This window comes from Vicugna pacos, chromosome 5 (assembly GCF_048564905.1).
Source record: "Vicugna pacos chromosome 5, VicPac4, whole genome shotgun sequence".
Classification (NCBI taxonomy): Eukaryota; Metazoa; Chordata; class Mammalia; order Artiodactyla; family Camelidae; genus Vicugna; species Vicugna pacos.
In genome coordinates this window covers 90,674,008-90,701,709 of record NC_132991.1, presented here as the reverse complement: position 1 = coordinate 90,701,709, position 27,702 = coordinate 90,674,008, and the positions used below count along the sequence as shown (strand labels likewise).

At 44.8% G+C, this 27,702-nt stretch overlaps 1 protein-coding gene and 1 non-coding gene across 5 annotated transcripts in view; both read right to left on the bottom strand.

Annotated features, from left to right (window-relative positions):
* ATG16L1 (autophagy related 16 like 1) overlaps positions 1-20,374 on the bottom strand; it is a 38,535-nt gene extending 18,161 nt beyond the window's left edge. For 2 of the 4 annotated variants that reach the window (XM_072961860.1, XM_006209128.4), the window contains exons 1-9: positions 20,099-20,374; positions 16,570-16,663; positions 12,006-12,111; positions 11,210-11,283; positions 10,097-10,348; positions 6,506-6,571; positions 4,040-4,126; positions 3,342-3,398; positions 2,358-2,460 (exon numbers count right to left, since the gene is read on the bottom strand). In XM_072961860.1, coding sequence (XP_072817961.1) covers positions 2,358-2,460; positions 3,342-3,398; positions 4,040-4,126; positions 6,506-6,571; positions 10,097-10,348; positions 11,210-11,283; positions 12,006-12,111; positions 16,570-16,663; positions 20,099-20,213 — 954 coding nt within the window. In that variant the 5' untranslated portion in view covers positions 20,214-20,374. The remainder of the gene's footprint in view (positions 1-2,357; positions 2,461-3,341; positions 3,399-4,039; positions 4,127-6,505; positions 6,572-10,096; positions 10,349-11,209; positions 11,284-12,005; positions 12,112-16,569; positions 16,664-20,098) is intronic. The other 2 variants (XM_072961861.1, XM_006209129.4) reach the window with 1 other exon arrangement.
* On the bottom strand, positions 1,156-1,431 carry LOC116280696 (small Cajal body-specific RNA 6). The gene has a single exon (XR_004190187.1).
* Positions 20,375-27,702: the final 7,328 nt, after the last annotated feature.

Here is a 27,702-nt window from a genome sequence, read left to right as displayed (position 1 = left end):
AAGTTTGTCTTCGCATTAATTTTACTTCTTCTAATAATGCAATTTCATTGTATATTCTACTATGAACTTAATAGCTGAAAAGTAAGCCTATGACTAACTGCTTCTCTTTTGGTCCAGACTGCATTAATACCACGAATTAAACTATGTATCGAATTCATTTATAGCACAGCTTCTCATGATTCAAAAAAAAAAGCTTTTTTTTTTTTTTAAAGCTTTTCATTTGGTTCTCCTAATATGCAGAGTCCTAATGAGTAGACGCCAGTCCTATTGCCACACACCAGTGTTACAGTGGGTTCCATACAGTTTTTTCTGGAAACAACATGGCACTAACGTTTGTTAGCACTGTGACCCCTGCCAAATTTCTTAACTTCCTGAAGCCTGTCTGCTCATCCATAACAAAGGATTTCTGCAGGTTTTGTGACTGTCCCTGATCATGACTAGACCTTCAATAAAAGTAACTGGTGTTATTTTGGGAGAACTTAAATTCTTCATAGGGAAATTCTGAGACTGGCATCCATACTGGAACACATGATCTGTAAAGATGGCATGTGTTCCGGAAAAGAAGGGAAACCACGTAAGAAGCACCTCATCCTAGAATGGGAAGAGAGAATACTAGATGTCACTATGACCTCCTCTCTTAAAAGATACTGAAATGTTTATGGGTGAAATACTCTGAGATTTGCTTTAAATTGCCCCAGCAAAAGTAGGGGGTGGGGAGAGCTAGTAAGTTGGCAAACGTGGCTAACTAAAGCTGCCTGACAGGATGATGGTACCCAGAGGTTCTTCTACTCTCTACTCTGCCTATGTTAGAAAGTTTTCATAATAAAAAAGAGGGGGAAAAGACTGCCAATACATGGATTATAAATATTGGATAATTAAACAGGTCATCAATCATTTGCCCAAAATGTCATTTTGGGAAGACAAAAATCTGATCTTCACATTTGCTTAGGGCTGAAAAAGATGCTCGAAAATATTGAGAACGTGGCTCCTAACTGACGGGGGTACAAACATCACTTTATCATCACTTCGCTTGGTGATCTGATTTCCAACCACCTCCCTGGTGTCCCAGTGCTGAAAAGTTGTCCGACAGGTGATGACAGTTTTTTCCCTTCACACAATTCCCCTCTCTTTTTTATGATATCCTTCTACTTGGGAGGTCTCAGATTGAAAACTTGAGATCATGCACAATCACGCCCACGGCTGCCACTCATCAAACTCCTGTGTAGCTGCTTCTGTTGGACACTTGCCAGCTGTGAACCCTTCACTCTCGGAAACACACACTGACAGAATCCCAAATTATCAGCTGCTCCATTACCCCATACACATGACTTAGATGTGACAGGAGAGGAAAAATGGGCTGCTGGGAGCTGAGGGCAGGGAAGGGACTGTGACATTAAGTGCAATCAGACCTTTTACCAATCATCATCGACCTCCGAGGTGCCTAGCCTGTTAGGGAATCACAGGAGTGGAGTGGGAAGGGGCCATAATGGTCCCTAATCCAAACCCTCATCCAGAACAGGACTCTCTTTACAACAACTAAGGTAGCCAATTGCTCAGCCAGTTCATTGTAGGGAAATAACTACTCAAGTTCCTCTTTATGGCTGAACTGAAAGCTCTCCCTACATAAACTCCATCCCATTTTTGTAACAACTCTTTTTCTCCCTGAAAGCTGGCCCCTCTAACTCACCCCAAGCAATCCAAGAGTCAGTCCAACTATTAGGGCTCTGCTCTGCCCTTCCGCCTCCTACCCCCTCACTGGCTAGCCCCGAGCCGGGGACTACACATCTCCACAGGCCAGTTCCGCTCCTGCTCAGTCACCCCAGCTGAGACCGGATTATCCTTTAGAACTAAGACCCAACTCCAAACTCCAGATGTTAGCTGTGGTATCACAGTGGCTTCTGCCCAGGGCTGGCTCCTGCTTCCAACCATGTGCTCCTAATGGTCAGAAGTCACACATGGGCATAATCTGTGAAGTCAAGAGCTGCCCTTTCACAAAAGACCACTGACTAGAATCTCTCTAACCTGGAGCCAACCGCTGACGACTGTGAATCACCCCCTAACTTCTCACCACCCTAATTATTTTCCCCTTGCCCTGTCCCTCATGCTACCAACCCTCTCTCTCAGCTAGTCCTGGATTACAGAGGGCGGTTGTAATAAATTCTATTCTCAAGCAAAATACATCGATTTTGCTTATTTTATCAAAGCAATTTTGCTTTGCATATCAGACAGCCAACAGTTATAAAAGCTTAATTAAAATAAAACAATAACAGAGAGCTTGGCTGCAGCAGGACAAAGGATCCTTTATCAGCCTGTTTCCACGTGAAGCTTGGTACGGTTTGGGGACAAACCATACTTACAAAGACATACATGGCAGTTGTTGGCACCCTCACTTCTTTACTAGAACCAGGATGAGTATCCACGTTATCCTGGGGAACTGGAAAGGAAGAGACAGAGCGCCTCCTAAGAAGTAACATAAAGGACAGTATTAGGATTGCACAGGCTTACTGTCCATCAAACTCTCTGGCGGGTTCAAAGACATCTTTGGTCAATAGCTTCTTTTCCTTTCTAAATCCCCCAAACCACAATGATTACCCAAACCAGACGCTTCCTCACTCAATGACAACTGGAAAGATAGTACTTACCTGTACTCTCCTCACTAACTCATGGACCTCAAAACTCAACACTGAAAAGCAGTCCCTGAACAATGGCTGTCCCTGTCAATAAAGGGCTAAAAACGTTCTCAACTGAATGCAACCACTAGCTCAGAGGCAGCTCATCGGTATTTTCATAAAACTATTTTAAGATGATTCCTATGTCTGGTTACAGTCATCCTCAGCGCACACGTGTGGTCAAGGCGGAGCTGAACACATGCCAAAAGAAAGAGCGACCAGAGCGTGATTACAGTGCAAAGAGCTCCACCTGCTCGCCCCTCAGAGGGCGGGCAGCATCCCGAGGAGCATGCAGAGCCTCCTGGTTAGCACGTGGACATGTGATGACGGGGAAGTGAAGCGGCGATCAGCGTAATTACCAACGACCCACACTTGCATGCTGGGCTAAAAGAGGATAATATTTTCACCTGGCAGCATCAGAAGAGTGATGTCCCAAAAGGGGAGACTCGGACAGACTAAAGGGTAAGGCCAGAGATCAGCACGCAGCAAGATTAAGAGAAAGGAAGTTGAGGAAAAAAGGAAGAAGCTAAATGAAAAGCTGAAATTAAGGCAACTGTATACTTAGCACTGAAATTCTGGTGTACATTTAAAAACTGGTAACAAATTATATACATACACTTAGGTATATTTACACACATATTAACAAGGAAAGGTGAAGGTTTTCTAACCTACCCAAAGATATTAGTGATAGAATCCAGAAGGCCTCCAGCAGGCTGCGAGAGTCGCTTACTAAAGAGGAGGGAGGACAGGTTTAAACCTTAGAAACATTTTGCCCAAACAATCAATCAATCAAAGACAGTTCGCAAAAATAAGTACCTGGGAGTATGTTTCCCATCGAGCTCCCAAACCCCAGTCGAGAAACCCCTCACAGTATTGAACCACCAGAAAACAGTGGGAAGGTAGGAGGGAAAACCCAGCCTCCCAAGTTTTAAAAGTAACATGGTTCCCTGGAATTAATGCTTTACACAATCAAACCGTCTAACTGAACTAACAACTTCTAGTGGTTTATAACCTAATCTTGCTTTGGTCACCAAAGGAAAAAAAAAAAATCCTGGAGCCCAAGGAAGAATTAAACAGTATGATATAAACAATCACCCTGCCCAACAAGGTCCATCTTTCTGGAAGCCACTACACTTTCTCTGCTTCCCTTCACAGCTGGCGGCAGCACTAAGGGACGGCTCAGCTCCCATTAAGGAGAGGCAACCCAAGAAAGGCGAGGACACTCGGAGCCCACAACCCCCATGGTTGGGCAAGAGGGGCCGCACATTCCGGCTAGGGCCAGGGGACCGCACTGGTCTGGGGCTGTGCCCACAAGCATGCCATCAAGTGTCGCTTGAGCTCTCCTCTCTAGGCCCAACCCGCCTACTTACGTGGCCGCTCTGCTGATGGCTCGCACTGGAGAGGTCTCCTCGGTCTGATCAGAGGTCTCGTCCACAATGACTTCAATGTCATCATCCCTGGAAAGAAGGGCAAGAGGCGAGTCTCCGATTCTGTTCAACAGGAGCTTTGTGATGAGTCTGCTCTGCAAAGGCCAGCGTGACACCACTTCCTAGTCACACACGGCCTCTGTGACTTTGCTGTGACAGAGGCGGTTAAGGGTTCTCTGGAAAAAAGGAGCTGCCATGCTCTGAGCAATAATAAGAAACAATCCCTTCAAATCAAATCCAGGATACCAAGTGAAAATAACTTTAGAAGTGCACTTCTGATCTTTTTAGGTCTAAACACAGCTCCCAAGTGGAAACCAATGAAATAGTGGTTCATTAAGTCTACACCACACAACCAGCACCAAGGTAGTCTTCCCATCAAAAGTCCAGTCTGCAGCTAAAGGCCTGCTGGACACCAACAACGGGACTGTGGCACTCCCAACAAACAGTTCCCAGGAGACAGGCTGAGTGACACAGAGGGCAGCTATGGAGTACACAAAAATGCCAGGGTAGGGAGAAGATCCAAGTCACTCAGCAAATGGACTGCTAAAAGGGCAGTGAAATCAATAGGTACATAAACAACCCTGTTCTAAATATTACTTTAATAATAAGACAGGAAAGCAAAATCTAAACACAATCCATCCTTGACACTTGGTTTTTAATGCTTATGTTTAAACACTTGGTGTTTCTGGCATTTGGAGAGTCCATCACATTTCACATGAAATAATCAAGTCACAGGAACACGCTCCTTTGCTGTTGTTTATCCCGCCGGATGCAAAGCTTCTCTGGAATTCCCCTCCCTCCCTGTCTTCCTGGTTAGGGGAAAGGCAAGTAATTATTTTGGTCTTAACGACCTCCTACCAACTTGCAATCTTCATGGAGAAAGTAAAACAATAAAATCGAATAACCCAAGACTTTATTATCACATGTTTGGATTAAAAAGAACTTGAAAGGGAGGTTTTTTCCATGATTAATTATCTACATTACATAAATATATACTTAAGAACTTGTTGCCAAGCAAGTTAAACCAAGTTCAAGTAAATTTATTTTCCTTGGCCAGTGACTCTGGGATCCCATGTCACTGAACCCAGCCTTGGCCAGGACTAGAGCACAAAGGTAGGCCTGGAGACAGAGAACAGGCTGGGCTTTCTTCTCTTCTCAGGTGTGGTTTGGGGGAGTCACCTGTGTCCACACAAGGGTGACAACAGGACAGCAGAGATGGCGAGGGTGACAAACATGAGCTGAGCCTAGGTAAATGGTCTGAGATACAACTGTATAGTTATAAAGCTACCTGAACCTGTGCAAAGGCCCCGGACTGTGAGAAAATATCAGCATCTGGTAACCTGCTATCAAAATCCTTCAAACATGTACATGTCCTCTGAGCAGAAACCCCACTTAGGGGAGCACAGAGATTAGGAGCAGGCCTTTACAGCTGGACACCCCTACACTTGCACTCTAGCCCCGCCACTTACTGTGTGATTCGGGGCAGGATGCTTCACCTTCCTGAATTGTGTTATAGCTAGTTGCCTGTTTATGCTGGCCAGTAAGGGATGCTTTCACAAGCTATTATTTTTAAGAAACCAAATCTCATTTCCAGGTCAACTATTTATCTCCTTTGTAGCTTTGGGCAAACACACCTGAGACTCACTGTCCACATGTGCCAGCAGAGACAATACACACGTTACACCCAAAGCAAAGGCTTGGTTATAAATCAAGACCTCTGCCTGGCAGACGACCCCTAACTGAATTCAAACCACTCAGATCCATTTTCAAGGAAGCAAACAACAAGAACAGAGGATCCTAACTTTAATCCTATATTCCAGAATATATTTCAATGGGGGGAAAAACACCCCCACATCCTGAACCAGAGCAAAAGGAATTTACTTACTAAAATATCTACCACTCTCAAAATAAAGCTTCAAATCTCAGAAAAGACCTTCTACCCAACTCCAGATTAGGAAAAGGTCCTATCAATTCAATTCCTTTTGTTCCAGGAGATCCCAGTTTTTATTTATGCTTCAAAGGTTTGCCCAAACCTCCACTTGAAGTCACCAACCAAGATGAGAGCAAGAGACAGAACCCTAGCCCAGCATTATACTGGGACAGCTATCGCTAGGGGTAGAAACGGATCCAAGTGTCAACAGGAAAGCAGCGAGGCCGTCATTGGTTAAGGGTAGAAAAGGTCAGAATTCACACTCGCAGCTAATGAGTATAAACTGAAACAACTTTCTGGAAGGTAATGAGTTCTTTTTAAATTTCTCTGGAAGGTAATTTTTTATTTTCTCCCTTAAGTCTTTCAGTTTTCTTTCTACAATTTGTAAAATGGTTTTATAAAAATAAAATACAAAACTATTTAAAAAGAGCAAACCAAATTATTAAGAGCCTAGTTTTGATGTGCACAGCTCTACTCACTGCTCAATTGGTAGAGGTTCCTTTGCTGCTTCTGCAAGCTCTTTCTGCAGCCGGGCTTGCCGCCGCCTATTAAAAAAAAAAAAAAGCTCAGTGTGTCTACTTAAAGAAAACATGTGGTTTTGGCTCTCAAAAAATTACTAGCTCTAATAACACATTTGAATATTCGGTGCACTTAAAGTAAAAACTACCCTGGGTAAAGATACCCAAAGTCTCAAACCCACACCTGTAACATTAGTCAGGATCCCATTATAATGGATTTCAGAGCAAAGCAGTACGGAGGAATTATATTATTAGAGAAAGCAGTGAACCAGCACAGGAGAAGCCTGCCTGTCGGGACCCAAGGCCTCTCAGGACAGAAAGGTGCATCAGGTTTATCCAGGGTTCGTCACGGTAGAGACTTCGTTTTCCACAGTAAACGGCCTCACACTAACATACCAAGAGCATAAATTATAATAAAAATTTACCTGTACCTGGCATGCTTTTATTTTACAGGTTTTAACTCCTTTAATCCTCTGAACAATGTTTTAAGGTTAAGTACTATTATTCCCATTTTAAGGACAAGGAAACTGAGGTACAGTGAGATTCCTGAGCCCTCAAAATGTACAGTTTCAATTTACTAGGACTGGACACAGAAGTCTTGGCTGTGGCCAAATTTTAATGTGGTCAGCAATTGCTTCCACGCTCTCCTCCTCTCAGAACCGTTTCCATCTCCCCTTCCCAAGTCTTAAATTCAGGAGCTTCCTAACCTTTAAACCTTGGCCTCATTCTCCTTTCCATGGTGATCTCACCTGTCTGTGGTTCTGCCCTGGATGTGGAGGACCCCAACCCAGAACTCAAGCACTGCTGTTGACCTCAGGTCAAGAATCCTGCTGGAGGCGAGAAGGTCTAGCTCAGTGGTAGAGCGCATGCTTAGGCTGCACAAGGTCCCGGGTTCAATCCCCAGTACCTCCATTAAAAGATTTTTTTTAAAAACAGTGGATAAAAAGAAAAAAAAAAAAGAATCCTGCTGAAATTAAAAAAAAAAAAAAACCACTTCTGCCATAGTGATAATTCTCAAATCCGAGCAAAGTCTTAGGTGGCACAGCAGAATTTGGGCGGGGTGGGTGAGGCTGCAGCTTGATAAAGTGCCTTACACTCTTAATCTTATACCAAAGATGAAAAGTCAGTCTTACAGGACAAGTGACAAAAAAATACAGGTTAACAAATTTTTCTTAGCTGGAATAGACGACCTATAAACTATCTCTGAGGGAAAAGCAGATCTTGGTATGGGTGTGTGACACTTCCCTAAAGGAAAAGCACCTGTTTTCAAGGAGTATGTAGAGGACAGATCTGGGGTCACAGGGAGAAGAAAATGTCCGCAGCGTGGCCTTCATTACAACAGCCGGAAGGAAACGGCCTCCTAACAGTTCAAAGATTCCCTGAGAGCACCTTACACAACAGCCACCGTGCCTGCCTGTGTGGACAGTCCGCAGCCTAGCAAGGGAGGAAGAACATGGACAGCTATTTCAAAACAGGGCTATACTATGACCCAGGTAAACAAAAGCTGCGAGAAGAGGAAGGACATCTCATCTAGGGGACTGGCGGGAAGGAGGGGAAGGCTTCTAAGGAGGAACTAGCTGAGTAAAGAATCCCCAGGCCCCACATACACAATCAGATGATAATACGTACAAGGTATGTTCCTAGGGAAACATTCCAGAGGACTGAACAAGGGCAGATGTGTAACAGGACTCGCACCCCATTTTCATTCCAAAGTGTGCACTGTTCTCTTCATCCACTGTGATGATCAAGGACCCTCCCTCAGCACAACCACGCACCTGCTCACTTCTCCCTCAAGCAGGGTCTCAACTCGCAGCGTAACAACTTCCGGGCAACCCCGGCATACTCACCACCCCTAAGCTGTCTAAGATGTCCATGCATAAGCCACACAATTTTAAACATGAGACAGAAAGAATATAAAACCCCAAATATGGATTATGTTGTATGAAGACTTTATCTATTTTCAGCTATATTACATATATATAAAAACATATATATCTCTTTAAATGATTTAGTGAAATCCCATTATATGAAAATATCCTAATTTCCTTCCCCACCCAGGGAAATACTGCTTCTAATCTTCCGTTACTGTGATCAATGTATTATTACAAAACCGTACTTGTGAACAAGTCTCATCACTTAGGATGAAGTCCTACAAATGAAAACCTCCTTCAGGTGCCCGTCATCCCCAGTGCCCTCCAGGGAGCTGTAGAAGAGCCTCTCCCCAGCAACGTGAGGAGCCCTTTCCACCTTCCTCACAAAATCCCTTCCACCAGACTCACTGATCACCTCTACTTCTCTCTTTGTGAACTATCCGTGCTCCACGCCCACCTGAGTGCCCACCTGTTCCTCACCAACTTGCTGTGAAGGGTATTTATTTCACAACGGCATACCCGAGTTGATTGCTTCATACTGTTCTCTGGGGTTAAGAAACCTAAAAATTTCATACAGTCCATTCCTTATGTCCATTACTTTTTACCGTTTAGAAAGTCCTCCAATATCCCTATTTAGGAATTTGTCATAAACAGTAGAGAGCAGTATTTTTATTTCTACCTTATGGCTTCAGTTTTTATTTAGATTTTGAAATCTGTGTGAAAATATTAGGATTAGAGCTGGTTATTTTTTAAGGCTCTTTCCTATTTCATTTATTCATTCTTTTAGATTAACTGCAATAATCTTTTCAAATTCTAAACTACTGACGTGGGGATTAAAAATCAAATGTCCTAATCTCTGTTGAACTCTTATTACTAGTTTCCCAGTTGGTTCTCTTTTAGGGTCTCTAGGTGGAGAATCATGACCCCCTCCACCCATCTTTCTAGTGCCCCTGTATTCAGTGCCTCATCCTGTCATTAAGCCAGAAACTCAGAGGCATGAGGCCGAGCCCTTCCTTTTTGTTTCTGGCTTTGATGGGCATGTATGAGGACAGCAGGCCTCCACCACCAACGTATTAAGACCTACTTCCCTCCACTGAGGCTCGGGACTCTGGATGTCTGGAGGCTTCCCTGCTAAGTACACTACCGCCTGTTGGTTACAGATAGGTGTTTTCATTAAAAGCTTTTGTTCCCAGTTTTAAGGGCTTTTATCAGTCCTGGAAACTAAGTCTGAGCCAATGCGCATTTGGGGATCTACTGAAGTGGTTACATAGTTATCAGGGAGGTTGGACCATAATCTTCCTGTACACTAATAAGATCAGAATTTTTGGTATGGGTTGGAACAGTTTTATAAAATGCGGGTGGGGTGGAGATGCCAATCTTTTCCTAATTCTGGTTTAATTTATATTGTTCAAGAATTAGTTTTTATCCTTGAAACACGGAAAGAATTCATTGGCAAAAACAGTATGGGCCAAAGCCCTTTCGGGAGGTAATCCTTTGTTCAGCTGTAAGTGTTCTTATGAACGCAAATCTCTTTTATACTCCCCACTGCTATTTCCAATTTTGTTAGTTTTTCCTGGAGCCCCCACCCTGTGGTTAGAGCTGCGAGGTTTGTTTTCCTTTTCTAAGAAGTAGGTTCTACTTTACTAACGATGGAAATCACTAATGTGAACTCATCTCTCACCTCGAATCCTTTTCATTCTCTGCATTCAGGCGGTTGGCTTCCTGGGCTTTCTCAGCCATCCATCTGGTGACCAGCTCCTGGTTCTCTTCAGTAGTTTTCCGCAGTTTCTCCTCCAGGGCAGTGAAGGTGATCTGCAGGGCATCGTACTCATCCTTTAGGGTCTGGTTGGCTCTTTCAAGGTCCTGAAGCTTAGTGCGTAGTTCTAGGCACTCAGTCTCCAGGTCAGAGATGGTCTGCAAACATTCTGCAATTCTGAAAGTATGATGGAGAGGAATGAAACCGTGTAAGAGCTGTGTGAGCCTGGGCACCAACAATGACCTCAGCCATCACAGCAGGCACCAGGTGGATGTTTCATGTTTTTTATTACACCTTACTTGGCCAAGACCAGCCCCAGCAGTTTACAGGACAGTCCCATTAAGAGAAGAAGTATCTAGAGGGAAATTCATCCAGACTACAAATGACTAAAGTACTTTTCAGAAAAGCAGGATGTGAAACAAGAGGGAGCTTCTGACGCTTAAACAGAGTGGTAACGGGAGTTTAGGAAGAGGCTGGGTATTCTGTGTACTCCGTGACTAGAAATGCCTGAGCAACCTCTCCACCTTTCTAAGCCTCTTAGAGATCCCTCTCTGCATAGTAAAGAAAAAGGCACGGATAAATCCAGGCTCGCCTCCAGCTCAAAGGTCCTAGGATTCAGAGTCCTTGCTTACCTTATCTGGCAGGCTTCTCCCAGATCAAGAACAATCCTGCTCACAAACTCAGACTCATCCGCGCTCCCAAGGGCCATACTCTTGGCTATCTTGTCCCCATTTCCACTACAGAAGATATGGCTCCAATACACAGTGGCTGTGCAGAGAACTGTGACTGCCTCAGGGACACTGCAAGAGCCCAACTTCCTTCCCAGGGGTTCTGCAGGACCGAGGCACTGATCCTCCCTTTCCCACCCTCAGAGCCGACAGAAAAGGGTCCCAGGTCATGCGTGCACAGAACTCAAATTCATGTCAAGGCCAGTGTGGCGACTGTTTGCCACCGGTCACCACTGGCCCCATTCACGAGTAGAGCACAACAGGAGGTGATCCCACAACCAGTCCCGAAGGAGGTGTCACCTCTACTCACTTGGCTTCATTCATCTGCATCTCTTTGTCCTTCTGCTGCATTTGGTTATTCAGGTCAATCACCAACTGAGCCAACTGGGGGGTGAAAAAGAGCACTTTCAAAAATAAGAAGGTTTAGAACCTCAGTTGAAAACTAGCAATGGTGGGCTATTTTATTTTTAAGAAAAAACAGGTGCCTGTTGGGTTGGGCCAAAGCACCAAGAAGAAAAGAGCTGGGTGGCAGAGAAAAGGGGATGCTCAGGGACACGGTGTGCACTCCCTATTGAAGGCAGCCTAGGATGGACGAGATGCGTTCTAGGCGACTGCTGAGAACACCTGTCTACCCCCCCACCCTGGCTACCCTTTTAGACTCTTTAGTTGATAAAATAATCAACTCAGCCAAATTGATGGTAAATTGTGTTTTTTCATAACTTGCTATTAAACTGCCATCCGAGGTAAACACAGCCCAGGACCTGACTCTAATACATTTTTCTGAAATTGCAGGGTTCATATTTTATGAAGGTATTATTAGTTAAGACCTTCAACAGACCAAGCAGCAACCTTCTTTCCATTAAGGTTTCTCCCCTGTGCCTTTCATGCCATCTTGGAGCACGACAACCTGGCAGTTATCTCAATGGCTTGCCCACCTGCTGACGGAGGTCTCACGCCTTTCCTCGTTTCATTCCCACAGACAGAGCTGTGATGGCACATGCAGCCAGGATGGCTGCAAATTCCAGTCGAAGTGCCTCCCCGCCCGTTCTGCCAACCTCAGGACCCACACAGAGCAGGAGACAGATGAGGAGAGGGGCTATCTTTACCTCCCCACGTTTCTTGTGTAATTCGGTCAGTTCTTCTTGGTGTTTAATCCTCAGCTGGGCCATTTCTTGCAGCTGACTATCATTCCACGCACCATCATGTCCAGGACTAAATGTCCCAACCAGGCAGATGAAGAGAAAGTGCAAAAAAGAGGGGGAAAAAAATCAGGCCCCAGATCCTTCCAATTAGGCCCTGAACAGCAACTTTAGAATTTCAAACCTGTACGTGACAACATGGCCAATGAAGCAGTTCAGTTCTCCGGGCCAATGTAGTTATAAGCCACTACAAACTTGAAGTAGAAAGTAGGAGACGTGAGACACGGTAAACAAATTAACCACAACCCAACGACCAGAGGGTCAGGAATAAAGGATGGGTTCTGGAATGAAGATCAGGTAAACAGGGACGCGGCAACCAGGTCCACTCACTTGACGAGTATCCGAGTGCCAGCGCCGTGCCAGCACTCTTCTGGGAGAGGGAGAAGGCAGGGACATGCAGCTCTGCACTCATGCAGCTGACAGTCAGCTAAGAGCAGACAAGGCAACAAACGAACAGGACAGAGGGTCAGGTGTGCTGTGAAGAAAAACTAGGCGAGGTAAAGAAGGGAACAGAGCGACAGGGCTCCTGTTTCACGTGGGGTAATCAAAGGCTTCCCTGAGAGACGACATGGGACTGGAAACTGGACAGAGGTGAGGAACAAGCCATGCGGCCCGCAGGGGCTGGGCCCTGTGAGCGGAGGGAACAGCAGGTGTTGGAAAGGCTGGAGGCGGCAGCACAGCTGGCTACCCGGGGGAAGTGTGACTGCGGCCCCAGGTGCAGGGGTGCAGGAGACACGTCAGGGACGAGAGGGGAGGCCATGCAGAGCTTCGCAGGCCCCTCTGAGGACTGTGGCTTTTACTCCGTGTGACTGGAAGCCACTGGACAGTTTTAAGCAGAGGAATGACTTACGTTTTAAAAGGATCGCTATGGTTGCTGGGTGGAGAGCAGACTGCAGTGGGGGAGGGGCAAGGGCAGAAACAGGAAACCAGTTAGCAAGCTACCGTATCTTCCAGACTCGAGAAAGTGCAGATCAGAACAAGGTGGGGGCAGCAGAGTTGGTGAGATGTGGTCAGATCACAGGAAATTGACTGCAAAGAGAGACTGCAGGACTTGCCTTTGAATTGGACGTAGGCTATAAGAGAAAGATAGGAGCTGAGGATGATTGTAAGGCTTCTGGCCTGAGCAGCGGATAAAAGGCAGAGACGGGAAGGGCTGTGGGAGGAGGTCTGGCAGAGGCCTGAAGAGTGAGTTCGCTGTGGACGCCCATGTGGGTATGTAAAATGGAAACTGCATATTAAAGCCTGAGCTTCAGGAGGGCCAAGCTGGAGACTGACGAGCAGCAACCGTGAGCAAAGAGACGTATCTAAAGCCAGGGACTGAGGTCAGCTCACCTCAAGATTCCACGCAGTTTTGGAAAGCTGGCAGGTGTTTGTGTGCCACCTCAGAAGTAGCAGCAGGTGACTAGACCTGTGGGTTTGTAACTCAGGAGAGAAGTTCTGAATGCAGCCACAGATTTCAATTATCAGACTGCAGTGAGGCCCTGAAACCACTGCCCAGGAAAAGCACACAGATGAGAAAAGGAAGAAAGCAGGCAAACTAGGATGCCCTCATCTTAAGGGGGAGGGGGCTGTCTCCTCCATATGACCAACAACAAACGAAGAGGGGGCAGAATGATGCTCCCCCCAATCTTACCCTCCATGTCTAAAAGTCAAAGCACATACTAATCCCACATCCTTTGAGGCAACCTAGTGCTTTCCTGATCTTAGCCCATGAAGTAGAAGCCAAGAGACCAGAAAGTGGCAGCTCCCTTACAAGAAACCATCCTAAATAGGCAGAAGAATCAACAGGCCTGGGTGACTGACTGCATATGAGGACTGAAAGAATTAGAAATGACTTTTACCAAATCCCCTTATTTTAATGCAAAGTGATGTGGAATATGCAAGACATAAAACAAGTCTCTTCTTCCAGGGATTTCTTCTGGAGAGGCGATTCCTGAGACTAAGGCAAGGACACAGGTCATTCTCTGCTCAAAGCCTTCTACCACTTTCCATTTTATTCACAATAAGCCAAAGTCCTTACAAAGGCCTGTAACAGTGCTTCACTAGGCAGAAAAAGGAATCACCTAGAGAGAAGGTTTCAACAGATCCTCAGGCCCCACCCAGACTGCTTAAGTCCAAAGGGCCAAACTGCATTTCTAACATGCTCTCAGACGCCTCAGGCTAGTTCACAAGGACCCTGAGTAGCCACCAAAGCACTGGTTCTCACAGACGAGAGGCCATCTAAAGCGTTTCTTAAAATAAGATGACCAGGGTTTCTGAAACAGTAGGTCTTTTGCACTTCTGACAAAGTTCTCAGATGCTGCAGTCTAGGAAGCATACATTAAAAACTGCTGGAATCAACTATTTCCTGGTGAAGAGTTTAATCGATTCAGTAACAAAGGGATTAAAACACTGAAGGAGGGGTAATTGATGAGATAAAGCTTTTTAAACACTGTGTGTTTTAAGATTAATCAGTGAGATGGGCAGGACTTAAGGAGAACCAGGAGGAGGGAGAAGGCAATCAATTAGGCCCCCATCTTCTGTGAACACACCCCCTTGAGTTGGTCTTCCCAGTTGGCTCAGGTCCTTGACAATAAGGACTCTGGCTTACTCATCTCTGTACCCTAATGCCTGGCCCACACTACAGTCACAAAATGTCCCAGTGAGAGACCGCAGCCACTGTCCAGGAATGGAAACAGATCAACAACAAAGATGGTGGCAAACAAGTATAAACCAAGGGACAGATGCACAGGACCCAGTGGGCAAAGAATCAACATGCTTGGGTGATGCACGGGGGAGGGCAGGACACTGAGGGAAAAAGGAATCACAGATGACTCGTGGAAAACAAGGATCCCATTAATAGAAACAAGGCAGTCAGGAGGACGTCTAATTTTGAACACAAGATTATGGGGAAAGGACAGACTTCCAATTAAATTACCACTCCACTGATACTCAGTCAAGATAATGTTGTATATTTATTTGAAGTACCTTTTCAAGCAAACAAGTTTGGCTGACAGATAAAGGATACAGAAATACGGTCATTAGGAGTCTAACTAGATAAATAAAATGTTTTAAATTATCAGTTGACTGAATTTAGATGAATAAAGTGAAATGGATTCTTTACACCTAAACTTGACCAGAACACTGCTAATTAATTAGTATTTCAAATACAGCAGAAGGCCTCCCAGGACCACAGCCAGGCATGGTCTCCTGAATTGTTATTATGCAAAACTGGAACCTCAGCCAGGCTGTCTGTTCCTCTTTCCCACCCCAGTCTGCCCGGAGACCGTCTCGCCAGATGAGGAAACATGGATGGCAGGCAGTTATTCAGCAGATACAGTTGGAGGAGTAAATCTGCTAAGCTACACCTAGCATTTCTGGTTTTTTTCCCTTAAAATCCTAAATTACTATAAATTTTGTTTTTAGCTGCTAAATGTTAACTGATATTCAAAAAATTGTAGATTTTAAAATGTTATGATAAATCACAGAGAAAAAAATGTGACAATGAGTGTGTATATGTCCATGAATGACTGAAAAATTGTGATGAACACTGGAATTTGACACAACATTGTAAAATGATTATAAATCAATAAAAATGTTAAAAAAAATTGTAGATTTTAGAGCAATAATGGGTACTGTTTCCACAGAAACCACCAAATATGCAAACGTGATGAACAAATGGGAAAGGACAAGACTCTAGAAGGATTCCATTTAAGCTGCTCCAAGAAGTATGGCTTTTAGGTGTTTTTAGACCCTGAAATCTCAAAAAGAGAGTTTACATGAAGGACCCAAGTAAACAAACCCCACCATGAACAAATACTTGGATATTTAATGAAGCAATACTTACCTCCTTCCTATTAAAATGCAGATTTCCCCCATCTTTCTTTAAAAAAAAAAAAGCTTTTCACAACATGCTACTTCGACTGCATACCAAAATATGTTGAAACACATTGAATTAAAAAAGATCAAACAGACCTGTATTGTATAAAAAGCAACTTATGTTTACAGACCAGTCAGTCCGGTATTAGCAAGATCTATGTAAATCTGCTCAAGAACGCTTACTTGTCTGATTATTTAGAAGAAGGGGAGCAGGTAACATTCAGCGGTAGAGTGCCTGGGTCCTGGATTCAAGCCCCAGTAGCTCCATCAAAAAAATAAATTAACCTAATTACCTCCCCCCTCACCACTCCCCCCCAAAAAATATAAAGAAAGAAAAAGCGAAGCCTAGCAGGCTGGGAGGGGCTGCTCACCTTCAGCAGTTTCTCAAGCTCACATCTCACTGATGATGAGCTGTCTAGGTGGGTAGGTACATACCTTCACAAAAAAATGGTTTTAGTTATTTGGCTTCAGAAGCTCTTATTTGAAAGGAGCTGGCAAAAACTGGAGCACAGAGACAGTACTTGATTTGTTTCAAAATCAGAGTAGTGACAACTGAACTCAGACATTTCAGTTCAGGAGGGGACGCAAATGACCCACGACAGCTCCAAAATACCTTATCTCGTGCCTGTTTGGTACGTCGTGCTTTTCAGCTTGTAGCTTATGGGCCAGCACCGAATGAAGATCCGACTTTTCCAGCAACTTGTTATCTACCAAAGGAAAAAAAGATATTTATTATGATGTATATATACTTAATTACTACTTAATAACTTACAAAGATTTAGATTAAAAAACAACCAGAAGATGACTGGGTCGGTTTCACTTTTATTAGGTGTCAAAGTACCAGGCACTGCCCTTTGTCACCGATAATAGCAATCGTCCAAAATCCAGGAACACACACACTTAGACGTTTCTTGGCCTAGGCAGCCTAGCCAAAGAACCTATGGAAAATCCCTCCAAATATACCCACCCACACACACATTTTCTTCTCCCACAGCTACTTGTTTCTACCTGGGGAACAGGAAACAAACATCAAAACACAATGGAAAAATGAAGTACTATGCACTTCTAAGTAATGTAGGAGAATTTGGAAATTCTGAAGTTTCAGATCAGAGCACTAGGGATACAAATACAAACCAGAGTCCCTGACCTCAAGTGTAATATGGGGGTGGGGTGGGGGTCAAGTTAAAAAAGCAAGAGGAGAGTTTTTACTCATTTCCTCAGACGGTTTCACAGGTGAAAACAGCAGTCCCAGCAGAAGGACTAGAGAGAGCTGTCTAGTAAGTGGTTAGAAATAAAAGTTAGAGCCAACACACGAAAGGGCAGACAATTCAGACCTTTTCTTACTGACAATGGTGAAACAACAGATTTTAAAAGCAGGCAGTGACATGAACAGATATTAATTAGAAGTCAAAAGGTTATTCTGAGGTTCCCAGCTTGGCCAACTGGGTGCAAGATGCTAACATGCTGGAGAACACATAGGGGCGACGAGCTTAAGGAAGAAAATGAGTTCTCTGAATCTAGTGAGCATGACAGGGAACACACTGCAGGAACATAAAAGAGAAGTCAGGGCTAGATATGACAGGGAGCTAGGAATGACAGGCACACAGGGGGCCAGCAAGATTAGAAGTGGAAGGGGGTGCACTCAGCAGAACAAGAAAGTGACCACGGGAAACTTGTAGAAACCTACATTTGATGGGGTTTTCCCACAAATCCTAAACATCTGAGATTAGAACTGCTCTAGAACAAAGGCTGGATAGGGCCTATGCTAGTGACTATCCCTGTTAGAAGAGCATCTCTCTCCACTTGAAGAGCTCAGTCCTACTTCCTGACGTCTGCAAATGGGAATCCTGGGCAGAAACAGAAACACTGCCTCATCTATATTAATAAATTAGCTGAACAGAACAGGGCAGTGGTTCCAACCATGAATATTCATCAGTGTCCAAAGGCTCTAATAAGAGATTCAAAATGTTACAGCAGGGTGCCCTGGGATAGACAGCAGGTCTTTCAAAGGGCAGGACGTATTCAAAAGGAATCCTTCCTCAAAGTTCCTCTCACTGAAGAGAAGGGTGGAGAGGGAGCTGCCCGCTGTCCCCATGGCCTCTTTTCATCTATCTCTTCAGGCTCAGAGGCAGGGACTGAACAGGAGATCGTGGGTTGATGGAGGGTCAGAATTGGACTCCCTGGGAAGCAGGGAATGAACAGTGGGGATGTTCCACAGTCACATTAGAAGTGACCTCCCAAATGCCGATCCCTGAGCCTAAAAGACTATGTTACCAGGCAAAGGCTGTCTTGCTCCCCTGCCCCTCGGGCACATGTCACTCACTACAGCTGTTTTAAGGTGCGTTCCTTCTCCAGGAAGGATCTGTCCTTCTGACTTTTCTCCTACTTCCTCCACTTCCGCGCTTCAAGATGTCTATTTTCAAAGTGCAGAAAAACATTCAATTGTGTCAAGCACCTCCCGTTTATAGACAATTACATAGATGGCTTTCAAAGCACTAGTATGCACAGCACTGTATTTATGAGGCAGGCAAGGCAAGCTTCACTTCCATTTTATAGATGCAGCAAACCAGACTCAAAAGGTAAGTAAAGGGGGGAGGGAAGAGCACATGCTTAGCATGCACGCGGTCACGGGTTCAATCCCCAGTACCTCTAAAAAGAAACCAACCTAATTCCCCTCCTCCCAAAAAGTAGATGAAAACGTCAGTAAGGGGAGTAGAGTCAGACCTCCAACCCAAACTTGACTTCTGAAGTGTATTAGCTTTTAAAGAATAAGCATTTGACAGAACACCCGATGACTTAAATTTATGTAACACATGGGGGAAACACGTAAGGAAGCCAGGACGGGAGTTTCCTGTACTTTCTGAAATAGCACCCATCTGCCAGGCCTCTCCAAGTGTAAGGAATTAGCACAGCAGCAGCACATCATCTCCCTTTTCTTCTCATCTTAGTTAAGAGGATGGGCTCAGCGAAAGCAAGGAAGGCCATTCCCTGGGGGAACCCAGCAAGAAAAGCAAATGCAAAATGCAGGCATTAAGAGCCTGAATGTCTGTATCCCAGCCCAGGCCCCAACATTACTCAGCTGTGCCTCCCCGGAGAAATGACCTAATCTCCTTCAGCCTCAGTTTCCTCATTTGTAAAAAGGGCAACAATAGGACCTGCTTCATAGAATTTTCGGAAAAATAAAGTGAAACGACAGATGGCAAATATTTACACCACTCAAACTTGTTTGCACATTAGAATTACTTGGATAATATCAAAAAAATACTCACACCTGTGCCCCACCCCTAATACCGTAGTTTAGCTGGTCTGGCGTGTGGCCTGGCCTTTGCAACTTTTAAAAGATTCACCTGATTCTAACGTGCAAGGAAGTTGAGAAGTCACTGATTTAGCCAACCAGAATTCAATTAAGGGCAATTACTATTGCTTTGCATCTTACCGTTGGCATAACTTGAGAAACTGCTTACTTCAAGGGGTAAACGGAACCACAGGTCCGAAGAGTGCCCGTTTCTTTCCCCAAATGTGTCATCAGTTACGGTAAACTGGGATGGGTGGGGGGCAAGGAAATGCTCATTAGGAGGCATCTAATTGGAGGTGGGTGTGGGCCACCTCTTTCATACCAAAGTTTTCAATAACAGTAAAGACTATGACGTCCTAACTGAAAAGTATGTTAAGACTAAAATGTGTAATGGTCAAAGAACACCAAGGCGGAGTAAGAACAGGTTTGAAGAATGAAAAGCAAACCTTTCCTTACACTCAGAAGACGACGTTAATGACGCGTGGTAATGCTTAAAGTCAGCACCCATTCCAGTAATGCCATTTCCAGTAACAAGATGTTTCTGGAACCTAACTGTTTAAGTACACAAGCATTGTGTAAGCTGCTGGGATTTACAAATACAAACGTAAACGGTGCCTGCCCATGAAGAATGCCCAATTCAGTGGGGAAACCCTCCACGGTCATACCCAAGAATAAAGTGGGAAGAGGAAAAGGTAATAAAAAGGCGTGAGGCGTCCAAGGCACTTGATACCCGGGGCAGCCGCAAGGCGCGCGGGCGGCGCCGGGGCTCGGCCTCGGGTTCCCGCTGGCGCCCCGCGTGCCTGCGCGGGGTCAGCCCGCCCGCTCCCGGGGCCCGCTCGGTGCTCACACTGCAGGATGATCTCTTCGAATGCCTGCCTCTGCAGCCGGTCCCGACGCCTCAGCTCCTCCGAGATGTGTCGCTTCCAGCGAGGGAAGACGGCGGTGCGGAGGCTCGACGACATGTCGCGCGCTAGCAAGGCGCCTCAGCGCCGCGGATCCGACCGGGGGCTGGCGGCCGCGGCCCGCACCATGAGGCAACCGGCGGGCGCGGGAAGGCCCGCAGCCCCACACTCAGCTCCACGCACAGGCCGCCTCCGAAGCCATCCGGGACTGACTTCCGGCTCCCGACGGAAATGGCTTTGGACAGGGCCGGAAACCCGCCTCCTTACCCGTCGTCTTCCGCCGCACGCACGTACGTGTCCGGCGCGGACGCAAGGCGCTCGCTAGTGACGCCCTCCTGAGGCCGGAAGTGCCTGTGGAAGAGAGGTGGCCGCTGGGAGGCGTGCGGGCCACGCCGGAGGCTCAGCCCTGCGAGCGGGGTGGGAAACAGTAAAAGGGCAGTTTCTGCCCACTTGTTTCCTTCTCGTGCTTTCTCCCGTTTTATATTTTCTTTCTTGGCCTGCCTTCCCTTTCTTCATCTCTGTTACAAACAGAAGTAAACTCCCCATGTAGTAGCTTTGTGACCGGAGATGAGTGACAGCCTCCCAAAGCCTCAGTTACCTAATCTGTAAAATGGGGAAATTTTCCGGAAACCGGGAAGACATGATACCTACCTCACAGGGTTGTTGTGAGGATCAAAAATAATAACCTGTGTAACTCAGTTCACACTGTGCCCGGAGCATGAACTCCTAACTTTACCAAGACACTCGGTATTCTTCAAGGTTCTACCCAAAATCTGGTTCGTTAGCAAGAGTGTCCCACTGACCTTGGGACACACTTCTTTTGCTATGAAGACATAGAATGCAAAGAACAGCTAAAGAAAGATGTGAATAGATTGGCTATGTTAATCCTTAGAAGCCTAGAAATTATTCATGACCTGATAGTAAATGGGTCCTTAGAAGGTAATTTAAGGGTTGGGCTACAAACAGGAGTTTAAATGAGGAAAAGGACAGCTTACCAGTAGATATTGAAAGGTAGAATTGGAATACACAGACTCAGGAGAAGATGGCATCTGTCAACTCAGTAGAAAGGAAAACCTTGGTCTGAAGCAGACTCATCTGAACTCCATCTGCCTTTAACAAGTTAGTGAATTTACTGCAGGAAAATGGAACTGGACAAAGTAGAAGGCAGAGGAGAGGAAAGAAATGCCAGAAACTGCCTTATCTTTCAATGTGTCTCAAGTCCAGAGGAAGATCCTTCACACACAGATCGAAAGCCTTTCCTCTTCTGTGGAGCCCAGGAGTAGGACAGTCAGGCTTTTAGAGCTGTAGTTAATTATTGAGTTAAGATACCTTGTTGGCAGCCAGTTCTGAGTGATCTGAATTTGTGGGAAGGGCCCACGGGGATCAGAAATAGAGAGGACTTCCTCACACCCTGAAGAAAATGAAGACGCAGCTTCTGAAAATCATCAAGAATGTAACAGTGGTACCAACCTCAAAAGAGCCTAGCATCAAATCTTGACAGTTAAATATGCTAATTTCCCAGACAAGGTTATTATTAAAATGTGTTAACAAATTGGCAGAACCAGCAATTCCTCTTAAGAGATTCATGCCAACAAATATTTGTTCAAATGTCCACATGGAGAAAACTTTGTCACAACATTGTTAATAATAATGGAGAGTTTGGAACAATCTATATTTCCACTAATAAGAGTTAAATTACTGTATATTATTCAAAAAGTGTTAATAATAAAAGGAGTATATGCTGTAAATCTAATTTATGTAAAATTAGTGTGTTCCTGGCTCCTCATAGGCAAAATTTGTTGAATGAATAGAGAATATAATTTCTAAACTGAGGATACTAAACTCTGTAGGTCTGCCATCTCCCTAATCTGCCAGCCTTATCTAATGCACACAGCAGCCTCAGTGGGCCCTCCCTCTTCCTCTCCTGCTCAGTACGCTCCCTCCCACTTGGATTTACTGTGCTTCTGTTGGGCAAACCCTTCCCTTCTGGCTTCTCCGAGTTAATTTCTATGCACTAATTCTTAGTGCAGTAGTCACTTCCTCCCAACCTCTGAATAACAGACCTTCACAACTAGATCCGATCATGTGTATCCCTCTGTTACAGCATTTATCATAGATTCAGCTTTGCATGTATTTTATGATTTCTTGCTTAAGGTGTGTCTCCCTCCCATTAGACTGCAAACGCCATGGCAAGAGTCGTGTCTGTCTTTGATCATCATTTTATTTCCAGCAAGAGCATGAAGCCTTTCACAGACTAGGTGCTCAGTAAATGTTGTTTCATTGATGAATGGAATATATGAAAACAGTAATACTGTTATCTCTAGGCACTAGCATTGCTGGAGTTTTTCCTGTGTCTTTCTTAAAATTCATTTTTTAGTAACATAAGTATAGTTTATGTACAATATTATATAAGTTATAAGTGTACAATATAGTGATTCACAATTTTTAAAGGTTATACTCTATTTATAGTTATTATAGAATGTTGGCTATCTTCCCTGTGTTGTGCAATATAGCCATGTAGTTTATTTTATACATAATAGTTTGCACCTCTTAGTCCCCTACCCCTAGATTGCCTCTCCCCTCTTTCCACTGGTAACCACTAATTTGTTCTCTGTGTCTGTGAGTCCATTTCTTTTTTTGTTATAGTCACTGGTTTGTTGTATTTTTAATTTTTATTTAAAAAGATTCTTTTGGACTGTGGGAGGTAGTTAGGTGTACTTATTTATTTTTAGAGGAAGTACTGGGGGTTGAATCCAGGACTTTGTGTATGCTAAGCATACACTCTACCACTTAAGCTATACCCTCTCTGCTGTTGTATTTTTTAGAGTCCACATATAAGTGATATCGTACAGTACTTGTCTTTCTCTGTCTTTAGCATAATATCCAAGTCCATCCATATTGTTGCATTTCCTTCTTTGTGGCTGAGTAGTATTCTGTGGTGTTTGTGTATGTGTGTGTGTGTGTGTGTGTGTACCACATCGTTTATCCACTTATCTGTTGATGGACACTTAGGTTCCTTCCATATCTTGGCTGATGTGTGTGTTTTTATTTTAGCATAGGTATTTTCTATATCTTACATGCATCTTCTAATTTTTATACATTATGCATGTGCTACAGATGCAAGGAAAGGTTATAGAAACGAACATATATTTATTGCAAAAACCATTTCTTCAGCTGCCAGGCTCTGTGGGAGATTAACAAGCAGGAACACTTCTGCAGCACTATGGGCCGTGCACTGTTCTGAATATTTCATGTATTGTAACTCTTTTTAACCTCCCAAGAACCCTACTCAGTAAGGTTGTTAGTAGCTACTGTTAGCATCTTTATCCTTATTTACACATGGGGAATCTGAGTCACAAAAAGGTTTAGTAACTTGAGCACACCTGGCTAGTTAGTAGCGCTACCTGGGTTCAAACACCAGCAGTTTGACTGTAGCATCTGTGCCTTAACTGCGCTCCATTGTCCAGGCTCTGTTTCAGCTGACTTTGCAGTTTGGCTCGACTAGAATACGTAAAACGGAGAACCATTTGAAATGATTTGAAATCAGTTCCTAAATTAGCCAGTTGGGAAGGCATCCTGGTAAAGAGTGAAATCAGTGGTACGGAGGCCGCAGGTGTGTTCCCAGGACTCGGAGGGGAATGCTTGGATGGGGGACGAGTAACAGGAAGGAGGAGGAAATGAGGATGTCTGGATATTCTGGAGACAAATTATGGATCTTGAGAGAAGAGTTTTTATTTGTTCTGGTGAATAGTGAGTGTCTAAAGGGTTCAGCAGTCTTTGCTGGAAAGCAATGCCTGTGAAATGGAATCTGCCTGCCCATATTTGATGGAAGATAAGTGTGAAATGGTGCTGCACTTCTGAGGAATTCAAGTCCAACCTTCCGAGGGTTGTCCTATTTACTCTTGTCCTTTCCCTCCTGGTCCTCCTGCTTTCCTTTGTCTTTCAATCAGCAAGTGGTCAAACAGCTGGGTCGTAGTGCGAGTCAGGACCAAGGTGCGCACTGCCTGGGAGACAAAGAGGGCCCAGGCTTTGATCCTGGCTGCAAGGAGCTCATTCTTCAGGAGGGAAGATCTGAATGTGACTATTATGAATGTAAGGAGTATAAAGTAGAAAGGAGGCAGCCAGAAGGCAGTGCCCTCTTCTGCTCTTTTTTTTTCTCTTGCTTTTATTCTTTTTTAAAAAATACAATTTCCTGTCTTTTAAAAAATGGTTCTTGATCTCTATTCTTTATTTCTGTTTCTCAGCTCTTCTCAAAATAATATTGCTAAAAGTGAAGGTAAACTCAGCCGTGTTCCTGTGTTAACTGTCTACTGTAACCTAGTAAACGTAGAGGCTGCTAGAGGAAACCAAAGGAAAGCCAAGAAACCAAGCAACATGCGTTTTCAGATACACTGATGATCTCTCCAAATGTCACTTTTTTGACAGTAATGATGCTCCCTTACAGGCATATGTTGCTCGACATTTTTACCCCTTGGCTTTTCTCTGTCCCTTTCATGTTACTGTGTTTTCATACATATGAATAAATACTACAGGAAATTTTCGTGATTTTAAAGACTCTCTGTGCACATGGACTGAACCCATGGAAGGTCTCATCATCTACCCCATATATATGTTGACACTCATTTCATATTTTAAAAATGACTGTCTGACATGGTTATCATCCCTATACCCCAATACAAACATTATAAAAGTCGAAATTTCTTAGAGAAAGTCCTTGTTCTTCCTTCTCTGTATGGACAGCCAAGTGTCTGGAACGGTGGCTGAAGGATTCAACATGGCACGTCTAACAAGCTGGGAAAATGACGCCTGGCTAGAGAGAGTGTGAGTGTCTGTGGAAAGTTATCCCCTTTGGCTTGCCTCTTTGATCTTTAAAGAGATGATAAAATTTCTCCCAGACACTGCTGCCTTCTTCTACCATGAAGAATACCTAATGTTAATTGAGGGATTTTTGCATGCCAGGTACTTTGCTCTATACAGATTAACTTATTTAATTCTCACAACACTGCAACGTAGGTGCTATTGGTATTTCCTTTTACAGATGAGGAAACTGACACGCAGAGGTCAAGCAGCTTGTGTGATGTCACAGAGTTAGTAAGAGGCAGAACTCAGATTCAATTGAGGAAGGCTGGCACCAGAACCCAGCCATTTAACTGAATGCCACTGTGCTGTATGTCAGAGTATCAAGTTTGTGGCTGTTTTTTTGCGGGGTGGGGGAGAGATAAAGTATCAGTTAGAATGCTTTTGATTGAAAGCATTAGAAACGCAATTTGAGCTTCCTTAAGGGAAGGGGAGATTATGTGGATGCGGGGTGTTGCATAGAGCTGGCAGCATGGATGTGGCTGGATTGGAGCCAGGATGCAGATCCTATCAGAATGCTCTTCGCCTCTGTTTCCCTCTGTACGCTGCTTCCTCTTCCTCTTGTATTGTGGCCCAGCTCTGTTTGTTTCCCAGTCCTTCCACCCTGATGGTGAAGAAACGGCTCCTCCAGCATCTTCACAGTACAAGCAAGCAGCAGACAGAGCTGGCATCTCCGGGCCCCAGTTCTAAATTCCTGGGAGAGGAGTCTCTTGGACTAGCAGGTGCCCAGGTCTAACAGTCTATGTGGCAAAGTGGTGGGGTCCATCGTCCAGGATGGTTCCCTCTGGATGGAGGGGAAAGGACGGTTCCCAGAAGAAGGGAGATGTAGGACACATCAGTTCAGACTGCCTGGCTCCCCTTCCCCAATTTTTTTACTAATACATCCACTCTCCTGGCTACAGTCATGGTTTCTCCCTGCCCTGCATGCAACAAGCTGGTACCAGGGGTGGGCACTGGAACCCTTGCCAATCTCTGCCCCCCACAGAAATTTATAAACTGGATCTGGGAGAGAGTGGTCCTTTTTCTCCTTTGGTTAGGGAGTGAGGAGCTGCATGGGGATCTACTAGTGGCCATGTCCCCTCCCAGCTTTCATGAAAAGATTAGCCTGAACAAACTGGAGTAAACACACAGGCAGACAGAGATGAGAAACTAAGAATTAGAATGTTAGGTGTTAGTGTCCCTGGTTCCAGCCCCTCCTGAAAGTAGCCCAGCTGTATCCTCCCCCCTCATGGTTACATGAGCCAATACATTCCTGCATTTCACTCAAGCTGGCTTACTCTGGGTTTTTATTTTCACTTGCCACCCAAAAATCCTAATTAATACAGCAGACAAGCCCAAGAAAATACTAGGACTGAGCAGATAAAATGGTAGTGCCGCTACAGGTGGTCACTAAATCTGGGTTTTCTACTGTAAAAGCTTGACAAAAAGCAGAAGGTCAGCCCATGCTTCTCACCACGCAGGTTTTGGGTTCATCAGCAATCCACTTGCAAACTTCCTGGGAAAAATTCCTGGATCTGAGCTCTCATGAACTTCTGAGTAAGTGAAGCTCTGTTCTAAATAGCAGTGTCTGTTGGCAAGAGAAAATGTTAATAACCCGAAAGTTATTAGCATCAGCCTGGGGTATTAGAAAATACTGTTTCATAAGTTAGAACCATATTGTCATTTCCTCCTAAACAGAAAGTGAAGGGGCATCATTTCAAAAAGCACTGTTGAAACGACTTCCGGGATGTTAATAGCTCTGCAGTGTCCAACCATCACTGCATCCTCGTGCACTAGAACCGCTCAGGAAGCACATGCGCTGTGGAATAGGATTTTGCTTAAATAAATAAACAGAGCACGTCTTGAGATGTGGTTCTTTGTTGAGGCATCAAGTTGACATTTTGTCTTTAAAAAGGCCAACAGCTGAAGCAGCACTGTGCTCAACTATCTCTGCAAATCCAGGTGCCCAGACACTTTGCCTTCAGGAGCCCAATTCCCAAATAGGGAGGAGCCAGCCAAGGACGCAGCATCCTGCGGAGACGGGGCTCAGGAGGGGCTACTCTGTGGGGTGTGTGACTGCACACACGTTCCATCTTTTGATCTTGAACCTCTGCTTTCCAATTAGGATATTTTTTTATGCCAGGGTGCACACTGGTGTCTTAAGCTCCCCCACAATCAAGGGTTCCTCATATAGCTCACATAATTTTGTCAGAGTGTGCTGGATCAATGGCTTCCCCAGTTGCCTGGGTAACCCCAGCCCAGCCCTCATTCTCCTGGAGGTGTAGGGCAGCCCGGTCCAGGAAAAATGGTTTAACTGTGAAACCCACCTTGGAAATCATTCAAGGGTCCTTCCCTGCTGGTTCAAGGGATCTAGTCCAGCCCTCACAGAGTCTGCATTGAGGTGGAGATTCAGGGCTGGCTTCTCTGGGCTTTCCAACATGCCCCTGCGATTCCCATGGGCCTAGGCCCTGCCCTAGACCATGAGGGTGCACCATATGATCACACTGTGGGGGCAGACTGGCACTCACCCTCACATCCTCTCTCCCTCTTTTCCTTCAAGGCTCCACCTCTTCCGTGTCAAACATGAGTTCCACTCCTGTGATGGTTACATTAGTCAACCATCCTCTGCTTTACCCATATCTTCTGTGTGTGTGTGTGTGTGTGTGTGTGTGTGTGTGTTAGATACAAGAGGGAATGACCTTCCTGGTCTGGC